The sequence below is a fragment of the Pan troglodytes genome, chromosome 5 (assembly GCF_028858775.2).
Source record: "Pan troglodytes isolate AG18354 chromosome 5, NHGRI_mPanTro3-v2.0_pri, whole genome shotgun sequence".
Classification (NCBI taxonomy): Eukaryota; Metazoa; Chordata; class Mammalia; order Primates; family Hominidae; genus Pan; species Pan troglodytes.
In genome coordinates this window covers 51,233,203-51,251,397 of record NC_072403.2, presented here as the reverse complement: position 1 = coordinate 51,251,397, position 18,195 = coordinate 51,233,203, and the positions used below count along the sequence as shown (strand labels likewise).

General features: G+C 34.3%; 2 protein-coding genes across 24 annotated transcripts in view; one reads left to right on the top strand and one right to left on the bottom strand.

The window, feature by feature from the left end:
- SUPT3H (SPT3 homolog, SAGA and STAGA complex component) overlaps window positions 1–18,195 on the top strand; it is a 557,558-nt gene that overhangs the window by 13,689 nt on the left and 525,674 nt on the right. For all 21 annotated transcript variants that reach the window (XR_680802.5, XR_010158028.1, XR_002944240.3 and 18 more), the window contains exon 2: window positions 893–993. Coding sequence is in view for 11 of the 21 variants with exons in the window: in XM_054685865.2 (XP_054541840.1) it covers window positions 893–993 (101 nt within the window). In the remaining 10 variants the exon portion in view is untranslated. The remainder of the gene's footprint in view (window positions 1–892; window positions 994–18,195) is intronic.
- RUNX2 (RUNX family transcription factor 2) overlaps window positions 1–18,195 on the bottom strand; it is a 223,234-nt gene that overhangs the window by 185,101 nt on the left and 19,938 nt on the right. The gene's annotated exons all lie outside the window — the stretch shown is intronic.

Here is an 18,195-nt window from a genome sequence, read left to right as displayed (position 1 = left end):
GAAACTGCAAAAAATATTTTGAGGAAAATTACAGCTTTGCAAAGTTTATGCAAGCATATGAAATAATAACTAATGTTTATTGAGCACTTCCAGTATAATAGTGTAATAGATGAGGGTTTACCTACTTTCATGACATTATTTTAATGTTACTTTGACTAAATCTTGCCAATTTTTTTAATGCATTAAATAAAATGTCATACATTAGGATTGGCACCCACTTTATCATTATGCATCACCTTAATTTTATTGGGAAAAATGTCACATTTAAAATTGAGTAAGTTATTTACCCATAGGATTATAAAATATCATAATGCTTTTGATCTACCAATTGACATTATTATTTGTATTTTAGGCTTTTGTTCAAATAGGATTTAGATTATGCTGTAGTTTTCTAATTTTGTATCTTTCAGCTGTGGAATTGTTTCTTTAAATGAGATCTTACTTGGAACCTTCATATATCAACTAGAAAAATCAGGGTTGTTCCGTGGCCTGAATGAAACTGGGGGTGTGTTGTGCTTGGGGTCCATCTAGAATGCCCTGAAGCATTGCTGATGAACCATAGGGCTCCCTGAAGCACATTTTGAAAACCAATGAGCTCTAGTAAAATATGTTAATAAATGCTATTTTTACATTACCTATTGTAAAATAGGTGCTAAAGTATTTATCACTGAAGTGAGTAATTGGCTGACATCTTACTTGACTAGTTTTTTTCCACCTTGCTATTTCATTTTAATAAAGAACATTAAGTATAAGTGAATCAGTTTTGTGCAAAACAAATCAGAAATTTAAATTTTCTCTACTTTTTGGAGTAATTTATATTTGCTTTCTTTTTTTTTTGCATTTACTTATAGCTAGGTACATTTTGTAAGCTTTATTTCTCCTTTTTATTTAGATGAATAATACGGCAGCTAGTCCAATGTCTACTGCAACTTCAAGTAGTGGAAGGAGTACAGGGAAGTCTATAAGCTTTGCAACAGAATTACAGAGTATGATGTAAGTATGTCCCTGCATGCTATTGCTATTACTATTTTAAATTTATTCATGTTGAAAGACAATAGACATAACAACATTTATAAAACGTAACTTGGAAATAATTTGTTATTAATCAAGTAAAAATGAAATACTGTGGTAACATTTTAAATTGCCATATGTAGAGGCAAAATTGGTTAAAAATGCTACAGTGGTACTGTATTTGAAAAATGAGTATTGGTTCATCTTTATAAATGATAGAATGAATAATCAGGTGGACACAATTGCTCTAATTATTTGCCTGAGTCTGTGTTATGTATTGTTTATTTCTATTCTAGTTTATAGATTTAGGAAATTTTTAGACTGATTATATTCTTGGACAGTTGAAATGTTTTCACATGGAAGTTCGTAGTTTTTCTCAACTCTTGTAATAATTCAGTAAGCCTAATTTAAATTAGTTTTTAGTTCTGATAATATTTGAAATCACTGTGTTTCAGAGCATTGGGGAAAAACTTAGAGCATTTGAAAAACATGTATTCAATCTTTGGGAAATTGCAGAGTCATTAAGATTTCTTAAGGCTCTGTTCATCTTGATTTCTGGTTTCTTGCATTAAGTGAAACTGTATCTCTTGATTTGATAAGAGGTAGCATATTTATTAGAAATGTCTGTTGACACATAGTAGTTTTTCATTATATTGGTTCGGGAGACAATTTTGTCTGTATAACGTGGGGGACAACATATTATAGTGCTCTTCTTTTCCTGTGGATACATTATTCATGACTTAACAGGTAGTTGAAAAGAATATATCTGTTGAAGGTTTAAGTGTCTTCCTCTTGTGGCTAAATTGATAGCCTTCATAGTTGAATTAACGTCACTATGTGATGATTACTGTTAAAAGGTAAAATGAGTTTGAGCATATGTCTTATAATTGCATGATAAACTTACTTTATACAATATTGAAAACATTTAGTTCAGGAGCTCTCAAACTTTTTGGCCTTAGGATCCTTTTATACTTTTAATCATTGAAGATCCTGAAGAATATTTGTTTATGAGGGTTATATCTATTAATATTTATTAGTTAGAATTTATTATTAAATTTTTTTTTTTTTGAGACAGAGTCTCACTCTGTTGCCCAAGCTGTAGTGCAGTGGCACAATCTTGGCTCACTGCAACCTTCACTTCCTAGGTTGAAGCGATTTTCCTGCCTCAGCCTCCCAAGTAGCTGAGATTACAGAGGTGTGCCACCACACCCGGCTAATTTTTGTATTTTTAGTAGAGACAGGGTTTCGCCATGTTGGCCAGAATTACTTAGAATTTAAAAAGAAAGAAATTTATGCATTAACTTGAAAAGTAGTAAACCTGTTATATGTTAATATAAATAATATATTTCTTATAAAAATATTCTAAAGCCAAAAATTGATTACACCTTTCAGATGAGATGCCAATAAATTTGACATATTTAGCAACTGCATGAAGTGAGCCTATATTTTAAATTATGGAAAATTATAAGTGTTTATGCTTATATACATTTTTGTGGATTAGTTTAATTTTTTTCATTATAGTTTAGTGGCTTTATATTAAGAATATTTTATGTTGTGTTATGTTAATTATGTTTAAAAATACTAAGCATGTTTTAAAAGGTTTAGAATAAGGTGAAAAAATTCATTTTCTGTAGAGCTGGTTCATTGATTTACTTTGTATTTTTAAAACTTTTAATTTGGGAATTTTCAAACTTACAGTGTAATGAAACCTATATATCCATAATCTGGCTTTAACAATAATTGTGTTTTTCCAGTCTTATTTAACCTTTCTCCCTACTCTCCCTTTTTAAAAAAATATGAAGTATTTTAAAGCAAATCCCAGACATCTTATTTCAAAATTTATAGTATTTATTAAAACAATATACTTGTTAGTAAAGTTAAAAACAGATGTCCTATAGCAGAAGTCAACAAATTATGGCCATGGACTTGCTGCCTGTTTTTGTAAATAACTTTTTACTGTACCATACCCAGGCTTATTCATCTATCTGTTGTCTATTGAAGCCTTCATGCTCTGTGCCAGAGTTGAGTATTTGCGACAGAGACTATATGGCCTGTAAAGCTGATAATATTTACTAAATGGTCTTTTACAGAAAAAGTTTGATAATCTCTGATCTGTAAGAGACAGTTGCCTTTAAGAAGAAGACTACAAAAATTAAAAATAAAAATTAAAAAACCTATGTACCTACCAAAATTAAAAATAAAATATTAAAAAAACCAAACTGTTCCCACAAAAATTAAAAATTAAATTAAAAGCTGTAGAGTATTATATTCTTTTGTTATTTATACTTAGGAGAGCTTCTATTTAGTGCATTTGATGGACCTTGGGCCATTTTAAAAAATACTGAGAAAAAATAAAGGCTAAATTCAGCACTTTCTTATTAACTACTTTTGCAAACATCTTCCCAACCAATGTACCTAAGCTGAATTCGGAATGCAAAAGTTATTGTTGGCTACAGCTCTGGAAGAAATGTACATTTTCCTTCTATTTCAGACCTCATAGAGAGGCCACTCCTAATAGTTACATTCATCATTTATAGTCTGAAGTTATTTTTTTCCCCCTTAGGAATTTCTTTATAGAACAGGGAAATAGGGCCAAAATTGGGAGAATCCTTTTAAATTTACTGGTATTTCTATTGTTATGAGATTTTTAGGCTTTTGATTGTATAAAATTAGACTCAATATACATTTAATTCTTGCTTATGTATATTTCAAATGAGAAAGTGTGGACTTATTCTGCTATGTTTATTTTGTGTTACAGTAATTTCATTCTGTGAATCCCTACTGCTGCTGTTCATAGTTCTAAGCCTGTTTATATTGCTGCTTTTCAGTCCTCTGCTGCTGTCTTCCCCAATCCATTCACTATTAATGAGTTGTTGTTCTTTTGGCTCCCTGGTCTCTAAATAAGTAACAATATTGTAGTGTCATTTCTGGGGAATGGTTTCACTGAAAGTTGTCTAGTTGTCAAGCACAAATGAAATAGTCATGATCTGCTATTAAATCTAGAACTGGCAACCAATCTGTCCTTGTATTAGAGCCTTGAAGAACTTACCATATTTTGAATTTGGGTGGTAAATATCACCAGTGAGGCATTCTTAACAGAAGTTGTGTTGTTGTTGTTGTTGTTGTTGTTTTTGAGAGGAATCTAGCTTTGTTGCCCAGGCGCTGGAGTGCAGTTGCCTGATCTCTGCTCACTGTAAACTCCGCCTCCCGGCCTCAAGTGATTTTCCTGCCTCAGCCTCCCAAGTAGCTGGGAATACAGGCATGCGCTACCACGCCAGGCTAATTTTTGTATTTTTAGTAGAGATGGGGTTTCACCATGTTGGCCAGGCTGGTCTCAAACTCCTGACCTCAAGTGATCCACCTGCTTTGGCCTCCCAAAGTGCCTGGGATTACAGGCTTGACCCACCGTGCCTGGCCCCTTCTTACAGATTTCAAAGGAAAGGATTAGTAGTCTAACAAGTGTTAGTGGGTTGGGATGATAGCAGTTGTGCCTTACCTAGTGCATATAACTGAGCACATTTGCTATATGCTCTTTATCACAGCTCCTTTGAATAACCTGTACTGGAATGGTCCAGAGGTTTTTCATTTTTAGGTTATTGAACTCAAGCAGCCTGTAAATTTGAAAGTGAAATCTTTTCAGTTGACATTACAGGTATTTTAACAAACTTCTTAAGAATTTTAATTAATTTAAATGCACTTTGAGAGTCTTCACTGAGTTCTCTGAGTTCTTCCTTACTTTACCCATTTATATATTTCTTGCCTTGTCATACTTTTTCAGAGTTACAGGCCTGATGATAATGATGCCAGATTTCACAGCTCAGTAGTGCTTAGTAATTATAATGTCACCACGTTTTTAAAAATTGGGAGTTTTTGGGATAAATAGCAATAACATTGAAAAAATCTTGTTTACATGTTACTTTTATATTGTAAGAATTCTTGCAAATGAAAATTTCATCCTTATCTAACATCCACAAATTAAAAAAATTTTAATTAGAATTTTCTTATATATAATAAAATACATTTTAAAAATTGTACAGTTCTGCAATTTTTGCATTTTAAAAAATTACCTTTGTATTTTTGAGATGGGGTCTCTATGTTGCCAGGCTGGTTTCAAACTCTTAGGCACAAGTGACCCTCCTGCCCCCGTCTCCTGAGTAGCTTGGACTACAGGCATGTGCCACTGTGCCCAGCTAAAAATCATTCACTGAGTCCTTATTATATGGCAGGAACTGAATGCCTTCAAGGGGCATATAGTCTAGCAATAGAGAAGGAGACAAATATTTGTAATGCAATAGGATGCGAAAAATTCCATGGTAGTACAAAGGAGGGAATGAGGAACTCTTCTGAGGATAAGCTACCTACGTTTAGGTCTGTAGTTCTGTCCGCTTCCTGGAATGTTTGTTAAGTGTTCTGCGAGCACCTCAAATTTAGAGTGTCCAAAACTGAACTAACAATTTTCTCAGTAAGATTTGCTTCTTCTCCTGAGAGTGTTTGGGATAAATAGCAATGACCATTTATTCATTGCTGCAGTGTACTAGAGCTTTGTTTTATATGTGAAATGGTATCATTTGACTATTTTTTAAGTATTATGAAGATATGAGCTGTGAAAGAATGTGTGCCCCCTTCATCTGACTTTAGAGAGCCCTGATATGTATAGTCTCTGAATTTTTAGTAGATGGGTTTTTAAGCTAACACAGGCTTCCTTCAAATATTGTTCCCCTGGTTCATTTAAGTTTTTCAGGAAACTGGGAGAAAGAAAAACTCCTGAAGGTAAAAAGTCCGAACATACTGTAATTCCAAGGGTGCTTTAATAATATCAGTGATAATAATGAATGCTTGTATAGAACATGCTGTGTACCAGGCACTCTCTTGAGTACTTCCATATGCCATTTCATTTCATCCTCACACAACTCTGTGAGGGTAGATGCTATTATTCCCCTTTTATAGATGAAGGAATAGAGCCACAAAGGTTGAGTAACTCACCAAATATTATCCTATAGTCAGTGGCAAATTCTGGATTAATGCCAGGAAGTCTGACTCCAGATTCCGTGCTGTTGCACTTATGCTAAACTCATTTCAGTTAATCAACTTTTAATTTTGATTTACAAAATTTAGTTTATAAATGACTTTCAACAGTTTATGTGTGACTACTGTGCTATAATGAAATAAAATGTGAAAGCTAAATGTTTTTTCAGTTGATTGCTCGGTTATTAGTAACAAGGACCAGGTGATCCTCCTGCCTCAACAAGTAGCTGGAACTACAGGGGTGAGCCACCACACCTGGCTGATTTTTGTATTGTTTTGTAGAGGCAGGATTTTGTCGTGTTGCCCAGGCTGGTCTTGAACTTCTGGGCTCAAGTGATCCTCCCACCTTGGCCTCCCAAAGGGTTGGGATTAGAAGCATAAGCCTCTGCGCCCAGCCTGTCATTTTTATATTATCATAGCATTTGTTGCAGTTTCCTATATCTAACAACAGATCTTTTTCAGCAAGGGCATATCAGTGACCAAAAGAAAGTATAATTTTTCATAGAAATTATATACTTACTATATACTTATTAGATGCTTGTATTTGTGTTATTTCATAATTTTGGATACAAATGTGGCCATATTATTTGAATATTTAAATGTCTATCCTACTTTTGTGTTTTATCACTGTTAAAAAATAATTGATCTTCCTGATATTTAAATTACACTAAAATATGTGGTAAACTTACCCATTTACTTTTTGTGAAATGCATCTGTTTGGGATATTTTAAGATATACTTTAGTTTATAACTATAATAGTAATTAGGAATATTTTCAAATTGTAATGTAAGTGAGAATATGTATAAAGGCAGATTTCCTGAAAGTGATATTATGTATAAAAGCAGATTTGAGAACATAAAAACACTGCATAATGGAAAGTCTTTTTTCCTTTCAGAAATGAAATAGGAAATGTTTAAGTTTCTAGATCCAGTGAAATTAAGTGCTTGTGTTAAAAAATGTTATTTTATAAATGTGGCTACATAAAATAATTGATTTTTTTATTTAAATATTACTGTCAATTCTCTCATGAGAAGGTAATAACTAGAACTTTCAGTTTAGGATTATATGTGTAATTACCAGGGAAAAAAGTGTCTTGCTTACTTACAGAAATGAATTCTTGAAATTCAGGTAGATGAAGTTATTTGAGTAATTCTGTGATGAAAATCCTTAGTTATATGGGGAAAAATAGGTAAAAATTCACAGACCCATCAGCCTAAAATTGCAGTATAATTGCTGATTATCACACTGGAGAGTGGCAATCTCTGTTCTGAACTAATTTGATGGTAGATCCATGCTGTAATTGATATATAGCTATTTATAGTCTTTTTTTATTTTTAGAGTGAATATTCATACGTTTCACCATGTTCCTGAATGCTTCTCTAGACTCTGCTGAAAGTATTATGTGATTTATGTACAGTATTAACTTTCAAAAATCTGAAAACTTTATATTCTGCAATACATATTTCAGATAAGAGATTGTGAACCTGTATCTACCTCACAGGGTTAGTACGAAGATTAAATGAGATGATTGAATTAAAACACATAGTGTAGTTCCTGGCAGATGATAAACATTGTGCTCTTGTTACCATTATCTTTTTAAAAAATAAATATCATCATCAACATACTGATTAAGGAGTTTATAAAAAGTAATTCAAGTATAGGGGGAAATATTTGCAATTTAATGGGAAGAATTTCATAATTATAGAGAAGAAAGGATTTGTCTACATTATAGCATGCTGTAGAACTCTCCACAGTGATAGAAATTTTATTTCCTTTTTGTCCAGTGTGATAGCCACTAGCCACGTGTACCTATTGAGTATATTAAATAAGCCAGGCAGCTGAGCAACTGAATTGTAGATTTTATTTAATTTAAGTTTAGCCATAAACTTCGCAAACAGCTACCATATTGGGCAGCACAGAAGAAATATAGTAAATACAAATTATTTATAGAATGCTTCTTTTCTGGGTTGCATGTGTTACATTTTTATTGAGATGGGAAAAATACATTTTACATGTTATAACCTGTTTTTATATTTGATTTTAACACAGTCATTGATTACTTTTTTCCTGTCTCTCTTTTTTAAGTTGTCATTGTCCCACAGTTCTTTATAGCTTTGAAGATGTTAATTTTTGGCTACTTTGGCAAGTCAGATTTGATTGAGAAGTTTAATATTACATTTATGTTCCATTTTTTAGAAAGTATGAATAATAAAGAAATGTGTTCAGTTTCTTAAAAATGTTCTTTTGTGAATGTATTTATATATATATATACTCTTAGTCTTTCTGAAAAATCCTATGACTGTAGCTCTGAATGTATTACACTTGATTATTATGTCAGCATGTGTAATTGAATATGTAATGTCATTGTGAGTTTTAGGTTCTCATTTTTAGTAGCTAGATTTACAGAATTTCTGGTAGCTGTAAAATTAGCAATGTTATGTAGTATTCTGTCAATTCATTATTTTTATTATGGTGAGATTTTGAAAACTTGTTAGTTTAAATGTACCAGCTTCAAAATTCATCTTTAGAAAAGGGGGACCAGGTGTGGTAGCTCATATCTGTAATCCCAGCACTTTGAGGGGCTGACGTCAGGGGAGCTCTTGAGGCCAGGAGTTTTGAGACTAGCCTGGGCAACATACTTGAGACGCTGTCTCTACAGAAAATAAAATTAAAAGCAATTATCTGGGCCCTGTAGTCCCAGCTACTTGGGAGGCTGAGGCAGGAGGATCACTTGCACCTAGGAGGTTAGGGCTGCAGTGAACCATGATCCTGCCACTGTTCTCCAGCCTGGGTAACAGAGTGAGACTGTCTCAAAAAATAAAAAATAAAAAAGGTACTAGATAAAAATGGATTCTTGACCGGGCACAGTGGCTCACGCCTATAATCCCAGCACTTTGGGAGGCCGAGGCGGGCGGGTCAGAAGGTCAGGAGATTGAGACCATCCTGGCTAACACGGTGAAACCCCGTCTCTACTAAAAATACAAAAAATTAGCCGGGCGTGGTAGCGGGCGCCTGTAGTCCCAGCTACTCGGGAGGCTGAGGCAGGAGAATGGCGTGAACCCGGGAGGCGGAGCTTGCAGTGAGCCGAGATCGCGCCACTGCACTCCAGCCTGGGCGACAGAGCGAGACTCCGTCTCAAAAAAAAAAAAAAAAAAAAAAAAATTAGCCAGGCTTGGTGGCGGGTGCCTGTAGTCCCAGCTACTCTGGAGGCTGAGACTGGAGAATGGCGTGAACCCAGGAGGCGGAGCTTGCAGTGAGCCGAGATCGTGCCACTGCACTCCAGCCTGGGCGACAGAGTGAGACTCCGTCTCAGAAAAGAAAAAAATGGATTCTTCATTACTAAAAATATATCAGAGAGTGGTTAGTAGTTTTAGATAGGAAATTAATATTTGATGCCTATATTATATATTGATTTGCCTTGTTACAGTAAATTCTGTAAATTAAAAAAGGTGAGTAATTTTAGAAAAGAGTAGTAAATTCTTAATATAGTGGAATAAATCTTGTTGCTTTTGACTTTTTGCTGGTTCTGAAGTCCCATGATAGTTAAGTTTGCCAAAGCACAGTTTTGATTATCTCTAGATGTGAGACTGATGGACACTTTTACATTACAGCCAAAGAAATGAGAATTGGGCCAGGCGAGGTGGCTCACACCTATAATCCCAGCACTTTGGGAGGCTGAGGTGGGCAGATCACTTGAGGTCAGTCAGGAGTTCGAGACCAGCCTGGCCACCATGGTGAAACCCTGTCTCTACTAAAAAAAAAATAAACATTAGCCAGGCGTGGTGGCACACGCTTTTAATCCCAGCTACTCAGGAGGCTGAGGCAGGAGAATTGCTTGATCCTGGTGGGTGGAGGTTGCAGTGAGCTGAGATTGCGCCACTGCACTCCAGCCTGGGTGACAGAGCGAGACTCTGTCTCAAAAAAAGAAAAAAAAAGAAATGAGAATTGATATATTCCAATGTGTTTTAAGATGTTAACATATATTAACATATGTGTGTATATGTGTGTGTGTTTTTAATATACTAAAATATATAAAAAATATATATTCAAATGAATATGCCATCTTTTGCAAATATATCTTTTTTGGACACCTATGTAGATTTTTAAAAAAACCTTAGCTGTGAAATACCATATGCCTTTGAAAAAAATGTTGTTGTAGTCATTAGAAAGTTTTCTAATTGGCATAACATTTTTTTCCTATGACAGAATAGAGTACACAACCACTTTTCTAGAGAAGAGGAGTGAGAACTAATCCTTAATCTATTATCTTTGACTGCTTTCTTCTTCTTACCTTTCATAGGTTTCTGTGTCTTAAAACAACTACGTTACAACCAGTTTTTGCCATGGCTAGTAGAGTTCTATTAGCCTTTCATGGCTTTCTCTCTATTCCTGTATTACACTGGTCAGTAATGTGTGTTTAATAGGGAAAGGGGGGGAAATTAAATTTTTGGGGTTGGCCTGGCAATCAATTAATATTTATTTATTCAACAAAAATAACATTCTTTTTGGTTGGAATTACTTTCCAAACATTCAGACTTGGAATACAACCCATTTCTAAGTCAAGCACTGATAGTATTTTTTATTCTGCCTCTTCCAATTTAGAATTTGTGCATATCAATGTCTTTTATATATCTCTAATCCTTTAGAAGTATGTGAACATAGTTAATGTTTATTTTTAATAGAAATAAAACTTCACTTATCTGGAATTTGTAATTAAATATAAATATTTCAAAAGGCAAATTGATACAAAGAAAAATAATGCTACATCTGAGTGATTAAGGTAGCATGATACAGTGGAGAAGACTAGGTTTGGAGCTGCAAGATCTTGGTTCACTTCTTTCTGTATTGGTGGATTTTATATTTTAGGAACAATTAACCCCCACCCCCAATGAAAAACCCTGGAAATTTTATGGGTAGGGGAACTGTTATATCAACATTTTATTCTATAATAAATGAAGTATTTTTTATATTTCCTCGTAGAGACAGTTTATATTATTTTCTGAAAAGGAAAAAATCAGAAAATACAGAAAGTTCATAATTAACACCTTAATTATTAAATTAAATTAAATTAAAGTGCTTATTGGAGCTGGGCATGGTGGCTCATGCCTGTAATCCCAGTACTTTGGGAGGCCGAGGCAGGAGGATTGCTTGAGCCCAGGAGTTTAAGACCAGTCTGTGGTACCCCATCTCTAAAAAAAAAAAAAAAAAAAAAAAAAAGCCAGGTCTTTTGGCATGCTCCTGTGGCTCCTGATGCTTGGGAGGCTGAGGTGGAAGGATTGCTTAAGCCCAAGTGGTTGAGTCTGCAGTGACCTGTGATCGCACCACCGCACTTTAGCCTGGGTGACAGAGTGAGACCCTGTCTCCAAAAAAAACCTCAGAGTGCTATTAAGGCTTTGGTATTTATCTTTCCAATGCATACAAAAAATTAAAAAATACCAAAAGCCCATATTATAATTACTACTGTGTAACTTGGGTTTTTACTTAATATATATCACAGGACTTTTCCATGTTGATAAATACACAGCATTATCTTTATAAGCTGCACTATAAACCCTAGCCTCAAGCGATCCTCCTGCCTCAGCCTCCCAAAGTACTGGGAATACAGGGGTGACCCACCACACCTGGCCTAAAACTTTTTTTTTCTTTTTTTAAATGTGTCTAGAGATCTCTGCATAGCAACATATAGGAGACTGTGTGTGTGTGTGTGTGTGTGTGTATGTGTGCGTGCATTTGTGTAGTTACTGTTTGAATAAATCAGGAAGCCTTAAATGCAGTGAAGCCCCTTATTATCCAAGGAAACTGAGACAATCCCTGAATGAGTTAGCAGCGGCAGTAGAAGTAATGAGATCCTCACACAGATAAGCAAAAAAGAAGATCATAAAAGCATCTATGATTCCTTTCCAAGCGAGGCATACACTTTGGGGTGTGTACATTTGTGTGTGACTTAATTTTTATGTTCTTAGTAATTTTTAGTCATTACTGTGCTTTTTTGGTAACTGTCCTTTTTTCCTTTCACCTACTATATTGTGAACAACTATGTTATCAGATCTTTTTATTTCATTGTATGTATATCTATCATATTATTTTTAATCCCTGCTGTTAAGTAATTAGGTTTTGTCCAGTTTTTCCACTATTATTAAAAATGATATAATGGAATCTTGATACCTACTATTTGAAAGTCATGGAGGAATTTTTGAGTCTAAAGACTTTTTTGATACTAACTTCCTAATTTTTCCTACAGGAAAGTTGAACTAATGTATTTCTATCAAGTTATGAGAGCACCTCCCTCCATCTTCCCTGACAATTTTTAACAGTAAAAATATTGTGTTTTCAGCTTTTCTTTGACAACTGAGCTTGAAAATACTTTGGCCATTTTTATTTCTTCTTTTGTGCTTGTCTGTATTCTTAGTATAATTCTACTGTATTTTTTTTTCCTATTAAGGACCTTTGATATACTAAAGGCACTGACCTTTGGTTGATTATATTTGGCATTTTCCCTATTTTCCCTGCCAGCACCTAAATCTCGTGGTTGCCTTAAGGTTTGTATATAGTGATTAAAAAAAAAAATGAGTTTTCATTGCTCATATAGTTGAATCAGTCTTATATATCTTATTGCTTCTGTCTTTGACAGAATGTCCTACCCTTGATTTTGATACATATCTTCATGCACTTTCTTACATTTCATATTTTTAGTTTCTGTGTTTTAATATTTAATCCATTGTTTTGTTTTATGATGTCAGGGAGGGTTCTAAGTTAGAATAATTTTTCTTCAAATTGATTTGCCAGTGTACTTACCATCTCAAATTATATAAGCCCTTATTTCTCCTCAGAATTGAAATACTACCTTTATCAGATAATAAATTATTTTAAACTTTTCTGCTTTGTTCCATTGAGTAGTCTATTCCTTTGCCAGTACTGCATTATTTTAGTTATTATAGCTTCTTAATATGTTTTAATAGTTAGTATTATAGTTCAAGTCCATCCGCATAACTTTTCTTTTTAAAATATTTTTGACTCTTTTCCTATTTTTATTTTTCCAGATGAATTTTTAGGAATCATTTTATCAAGTTCCAAAACAAATTCTAAGTGCAAATTTTAAGTAGTTTCATTTTTCTTTTCTTTTTCTGCTTTTTGCTGTGTACTCAGATTTCAGACATTGGTCTGTGCAATTCATTTTACTTTTAAAGTTGATTAATGAAATCATTTTACATTTAGAAAGTTTATTTGAAACAACACTGGAGAGAAACACTAAAAACAACTGACTAATGAGTGGGCCGGTTAACTACTGTACTATTAGAGACTCTGAAGAACTTCTCAGTTTTCTTTAATATTTGTTTTTCTTGCTAGAATGTAGAATTGTGCTGTGACTGCAGTATGTAAAAATCAGCCAAACTATTCCCTCAATTTTAAATCATGCAGTTATTGTCTTAATTTTGAATGGTAGTCATAGCTGGAAATAAATGACCAGTTTAATTTTTTTATAGATATATAAAACTGCATTCTGACTAATAGAATTATATATATGTAGATATCTATGCAATATAAGTAATAAAGAATAAAGGTATTTAATATATTCTTTATTTCGTAAATACATGATCTAAGTGATCAAATGGTTCTATTTTAAAGAAATTATTTCTACAGTAGATTATGAATATTCATGACTACTTATAAACAGAATACTAGGTACAGTTGCTCCATAGTACTCTACTTGTAATACAGTGATGTCCTAGTGAATCATAGAAGCATAAAATGTACTTTGTTCCTAGGATAAATAGTCCCAATCTGTAATTTTGTTTGAATTTATAGATTTATTTTTATAGTTTTTGTTTTCTCTCCCCTTGGCTGGTAATTTTGTTGCTGTCATACCAGACTCCAGCAATGTCTCACCTTCTTTCCTTTTGAATGTTGCTTCCAGTCTACAACAGTATAGTAATCAAATTTATTAGATTTGTATCTATAATAAGAGTTCATAAACTAGGAAAACTTGATACACTTTCTTTTCTGAAAAAAACTACTTGATCTTTGGTGCATAAACATAATATCAGTTTTGAGAGGGGTTTGCTTACTCCTTGGTTCATATTTTTTATTGTATTTTCTAAGGCTGAAATTGTCAGGTAGACGATCAAAGGTTATTTGTAAGTCCTTTGGGACTGACTCTTTTCTCAAGGAAATACTGTTAGGATTTTTAGTTAGATTGCTGTAGTTCAATACACTTCTTTTGCTTATAAAAAAGGTCAGGTAATATTTATTTTCAGCTATGCCTAATTACCATTCATATCATTTTAAGGAAGCAGGCAAGATAGCTGGTTGGGATGGCAAAGATTTGAGGTAGGGGAGTTTGAAGAGAGTGGTAAAGGTTTGTTGTGTCAGCGGTAGAATTAGGGACAGAAAGCTAATTAGGAGTATACTAATTGTTGCCTAAGTTGTCAGTGACTCAGCTGAGCTTAGTCAGCATTTATAAGGCCTCTAACAGGCTGTATTACTCTTTTTCAAAGTGCTCAGCAGCTGGGCATAGGGCTGGGAAAGAAAGATAATTGGGTTAATTTAGGTATTTGAAGGGCAGATGTGGCAGAAGGCTATTGAAATTTGAGATGTTGGAGGTTCTGATCACTAAGTTTGGGCTGGTTGGGAGGGATAGAATAGAAAGTATGGAGTTGATCAATTTGGAGAAAAATGGGGAGGGAGAAGGGATTGGAGATTTTAGTGAAGTATAAAACTAGGTAGAGTAGAAGTAGTAATTAAGAGAGCTGGAGGAACAGAAAATGTAACAGAAAATACAAGTATCACCTTGGAAATCTCATCGTCCTGGAAGTCTTCTTTGACATCTCCACTCAGTTTCCTTTCTGTGTGCTGTGGTAACTTATAATACTCTTTTAAGTCCTCATTTTACTATGTTACAGTGATCTTTTTATTTTTCTCTCTTCCTCACCATAAGCTCCCTGATTATGGGGATTGTTTTAAATTTCATGTTTTACAGTGCCTGGTACGTAAGTATGCCTGGTAGGTGTTGAATTTAGTAGAATGCATAGGAAGTTGTGATCTTGATGGGTTAGTGTAGCGTAGGAGGGCAGTCTCTGTGGGAGTGGCTGAAGTGATGAGTGAGTTGTATACTTGAAGTGTTTTCACTAATTTAGAGCATAATTTTTTTGTATGTATCTTAGTTTCTGTGACCAGCTATTACAGTGGTCCTCAACCATTTTGGCAGCAGGGACCAGTTTCGTGGAAGGCATTTTTTCCACAGACCTGGGTTGGTGGGGTGGGGACATGGGGAGTATGGTTTTGGGATGCAACTGTTACACCTCACATCATCAGGCATTAGATTCTCATAAGGAGCGCAGAACTTAGATCCTTTGCATGTGCAGTTCACTATAGGGTCGGAGAATCTAATGCTGCTACTGATCTGACACGAGGTAGAGCTGAGGTGGTAGTGTTCGCTCTTGCTGTGCAGCCTGGTTCCCAACAGGCCACGAACTGGAACTGGGGGTTGGGGACCCCTGAGCTATTATAAATCCGTCTGAAAATGTAAAGACTTCATTCATTTAGACACTACTGGGATATCTTAAATTTCCTGATTAGAACCTGGCATTTAGCTGACAAAAAGAGCTTATCCTTAAAATTTTTTGTTGTTTTCATGTGTTTTATAAGCTTCCTTTAAAAGGCATAGTAATGTGATTATGACCACATCTTAGCAGCCAGAAATTATTTTTAGAAATTATTATTTGCTTTGAAGTTAGTTTTCATCCCCCTATTTTTCCCTCTCATTTCTACTCTCAACATTTAGTCTAAAGCAGTGTTACTCAGCAAGTTTGTGACTATTATTGGTCTTCTGTGAGAAAGCAGCTTGAGCCAAAATGTAAACCAATTCCCTGCTTCCTTTGTTGAAATAGTTTTCTTGTGATAAAAGGAGAAATTAAATGGTGTGTATTACAAATTACCTAATGTAATTCATTTACATCCTGGTGCAAATTCCTTGTATTTTATTGTGTACTTGAAACAGTTTTTAGACTAGCACCTGTTGGGCAGACCACATTTAATCTAGAAGATTATTATATACAAATGTTTTTTGTTTATTCATTCACAAATACCAAGTGGGTGCCTACTGTGTACTATGCACCGTTCTAGGCTCTGGAGATATAGCAGTGAATAAAACAAACACAAAATCCTTAATCTCAGGGCTACATTCTAATTGTATTAGAAATATCAATTTTATTTCTCATTTCTCAGAAATACTTTTGTTTTTGTAGTAAACTGTATTCTTGCAGTTTACAGTTTTGTGTATAAAAACTTTAGACTTAATTGTATGTATCTTTACATATAGTGGCAATACTACTTTATATTTTTGGCTCTAGTAATTTTTTTTCCTGTGACTAATAAAACCTTTGAAAACAGTAATTGCTTATTTGAGTCACTTCCCAATTTTACTTGAAATTAGTTTTTCTGAAGCAAAGATCTTTTTATTTAAAAGGAGATGTAAAAGGAATTAATTTTGAATAAAAGAGAACATTGACAACATGAACTGATTATGCAGTGGATGGAATTGTATGTTAAGCAATCATTGTTTGGTTGCCTTTCTTATATTCTGACAGATGACCTGTTTGTCAGACTTCAGAGTATTTTAGAGACTATATTGAAATAATATAATTTTAATGATGAAATATAAAGAGCAGCAAATTGATGAAAACCAGTGAAACAACCTATGACTTAAAAAAATGAATCTTCCAGTGCAATGGTTCCCAAACCTTAGTGTGCATTAGAATCACCTGAGAGCCTTGCTGAACCATTAAACTGCTGGGTCTCACCTCCAGCCTTTCTGATTGAATAAATCAAGGGTGAACTCAGCAATTTGCCTTTCAAATAAATTCCCAGGTGATGTTGATGTTGGTGATCCAGAGACCATACTTGGAAAACTAGTGCTTTTATATAATGTCATCTTATAGTGCCCCGATTTATCAATAATTAGCTAATTTAATCATAGTCGTAGCAGATGGTGACTTAAAGAAAACTCAGCAGGTAAACTGAAAGCCAAGAAAGAACCCACATTTTTCTTAATCCTTATTTTAGTGGACTCATTAAATGGAAGATTGTGGGACAAAATATAGAGAATTATTGTGATTCCATAATTGTGACTTTAAATATGTAGAAGTAGACTGAAATACTAGCGATATTCTTTTTTCCCCCTCTAGTGTAGTTGTCCCTAGAAGAACTAAATTGAAATTTAAATACCCCATTTGTATTACAGGCAGTAACATTTATAATCAGGATCCCACTGATTTATGTAGAGACAGAATTTAATGATACCAGTGGAAAGATTATAAACCTCTTTCCACTCATAAATTCATTTATTCAACATTTACTAAGTACATGTGGTGTGCCATGAACTGTGTATACATTTGTGGAAATAAATAATTATAAATTGTGATAAGGACTCTGAAGGAAAATGTACAGGATACTGTGAGATAGTGTAATGGGGGAACTAAAGCCTCTCAAAGAGAGTTCATTTAAGCTGAAACATGAAGGATCGATAGGAATTTTGGTTACACAGAGTTGTGGGAAGAGGAAATATCACTTCCATCACTAAATAGGTAATGTGCACTAACATCTTCCTATATATTATTTCATTTAATGCCTTGTTAGTTGAACGATATTATTGCCAATTTTTTTTTTTTTTTTTGAGTTGGAGTTTTACTTTGTCACCCAGGCTGGAGTGCAGTGGTGGGATCTTGGCTCACTGCAACCTCCACCTCCCGGATTCAAGTGATTCTCCTGCCTCAGCCTCCTGAGTAGCTGGGACTACAGGCATGCGCCACCATACCTGGATAACTTTTTTTTTTTTTTGTATTTTTAGTAGAGACGGGGTTTCACTGTGTTGGTCAGTCTGGTCTCGAACTCTAGACCTCAAGTGAGCCTTCTACCTCGGCCTCCCAAAGTGCTTGGATTACAGGCGTGAGCCACCGTGCCTGGCTATTGCCAAATTTTAGATTAAGAAAATGAGGAGACGATAAAACTAATGGTAGAGAATTTTTTTTTAGAATTTAGAATTTCTTTAATAGAAATTAAATAGCTTTCCAGAGTCATCCAGCTATTCAGTGGTAGAACTGGGATTAGATTTGGTCTTTCTGACTCCAGAGTCAGACTTTTAACTGCTATGTTATATTAGAT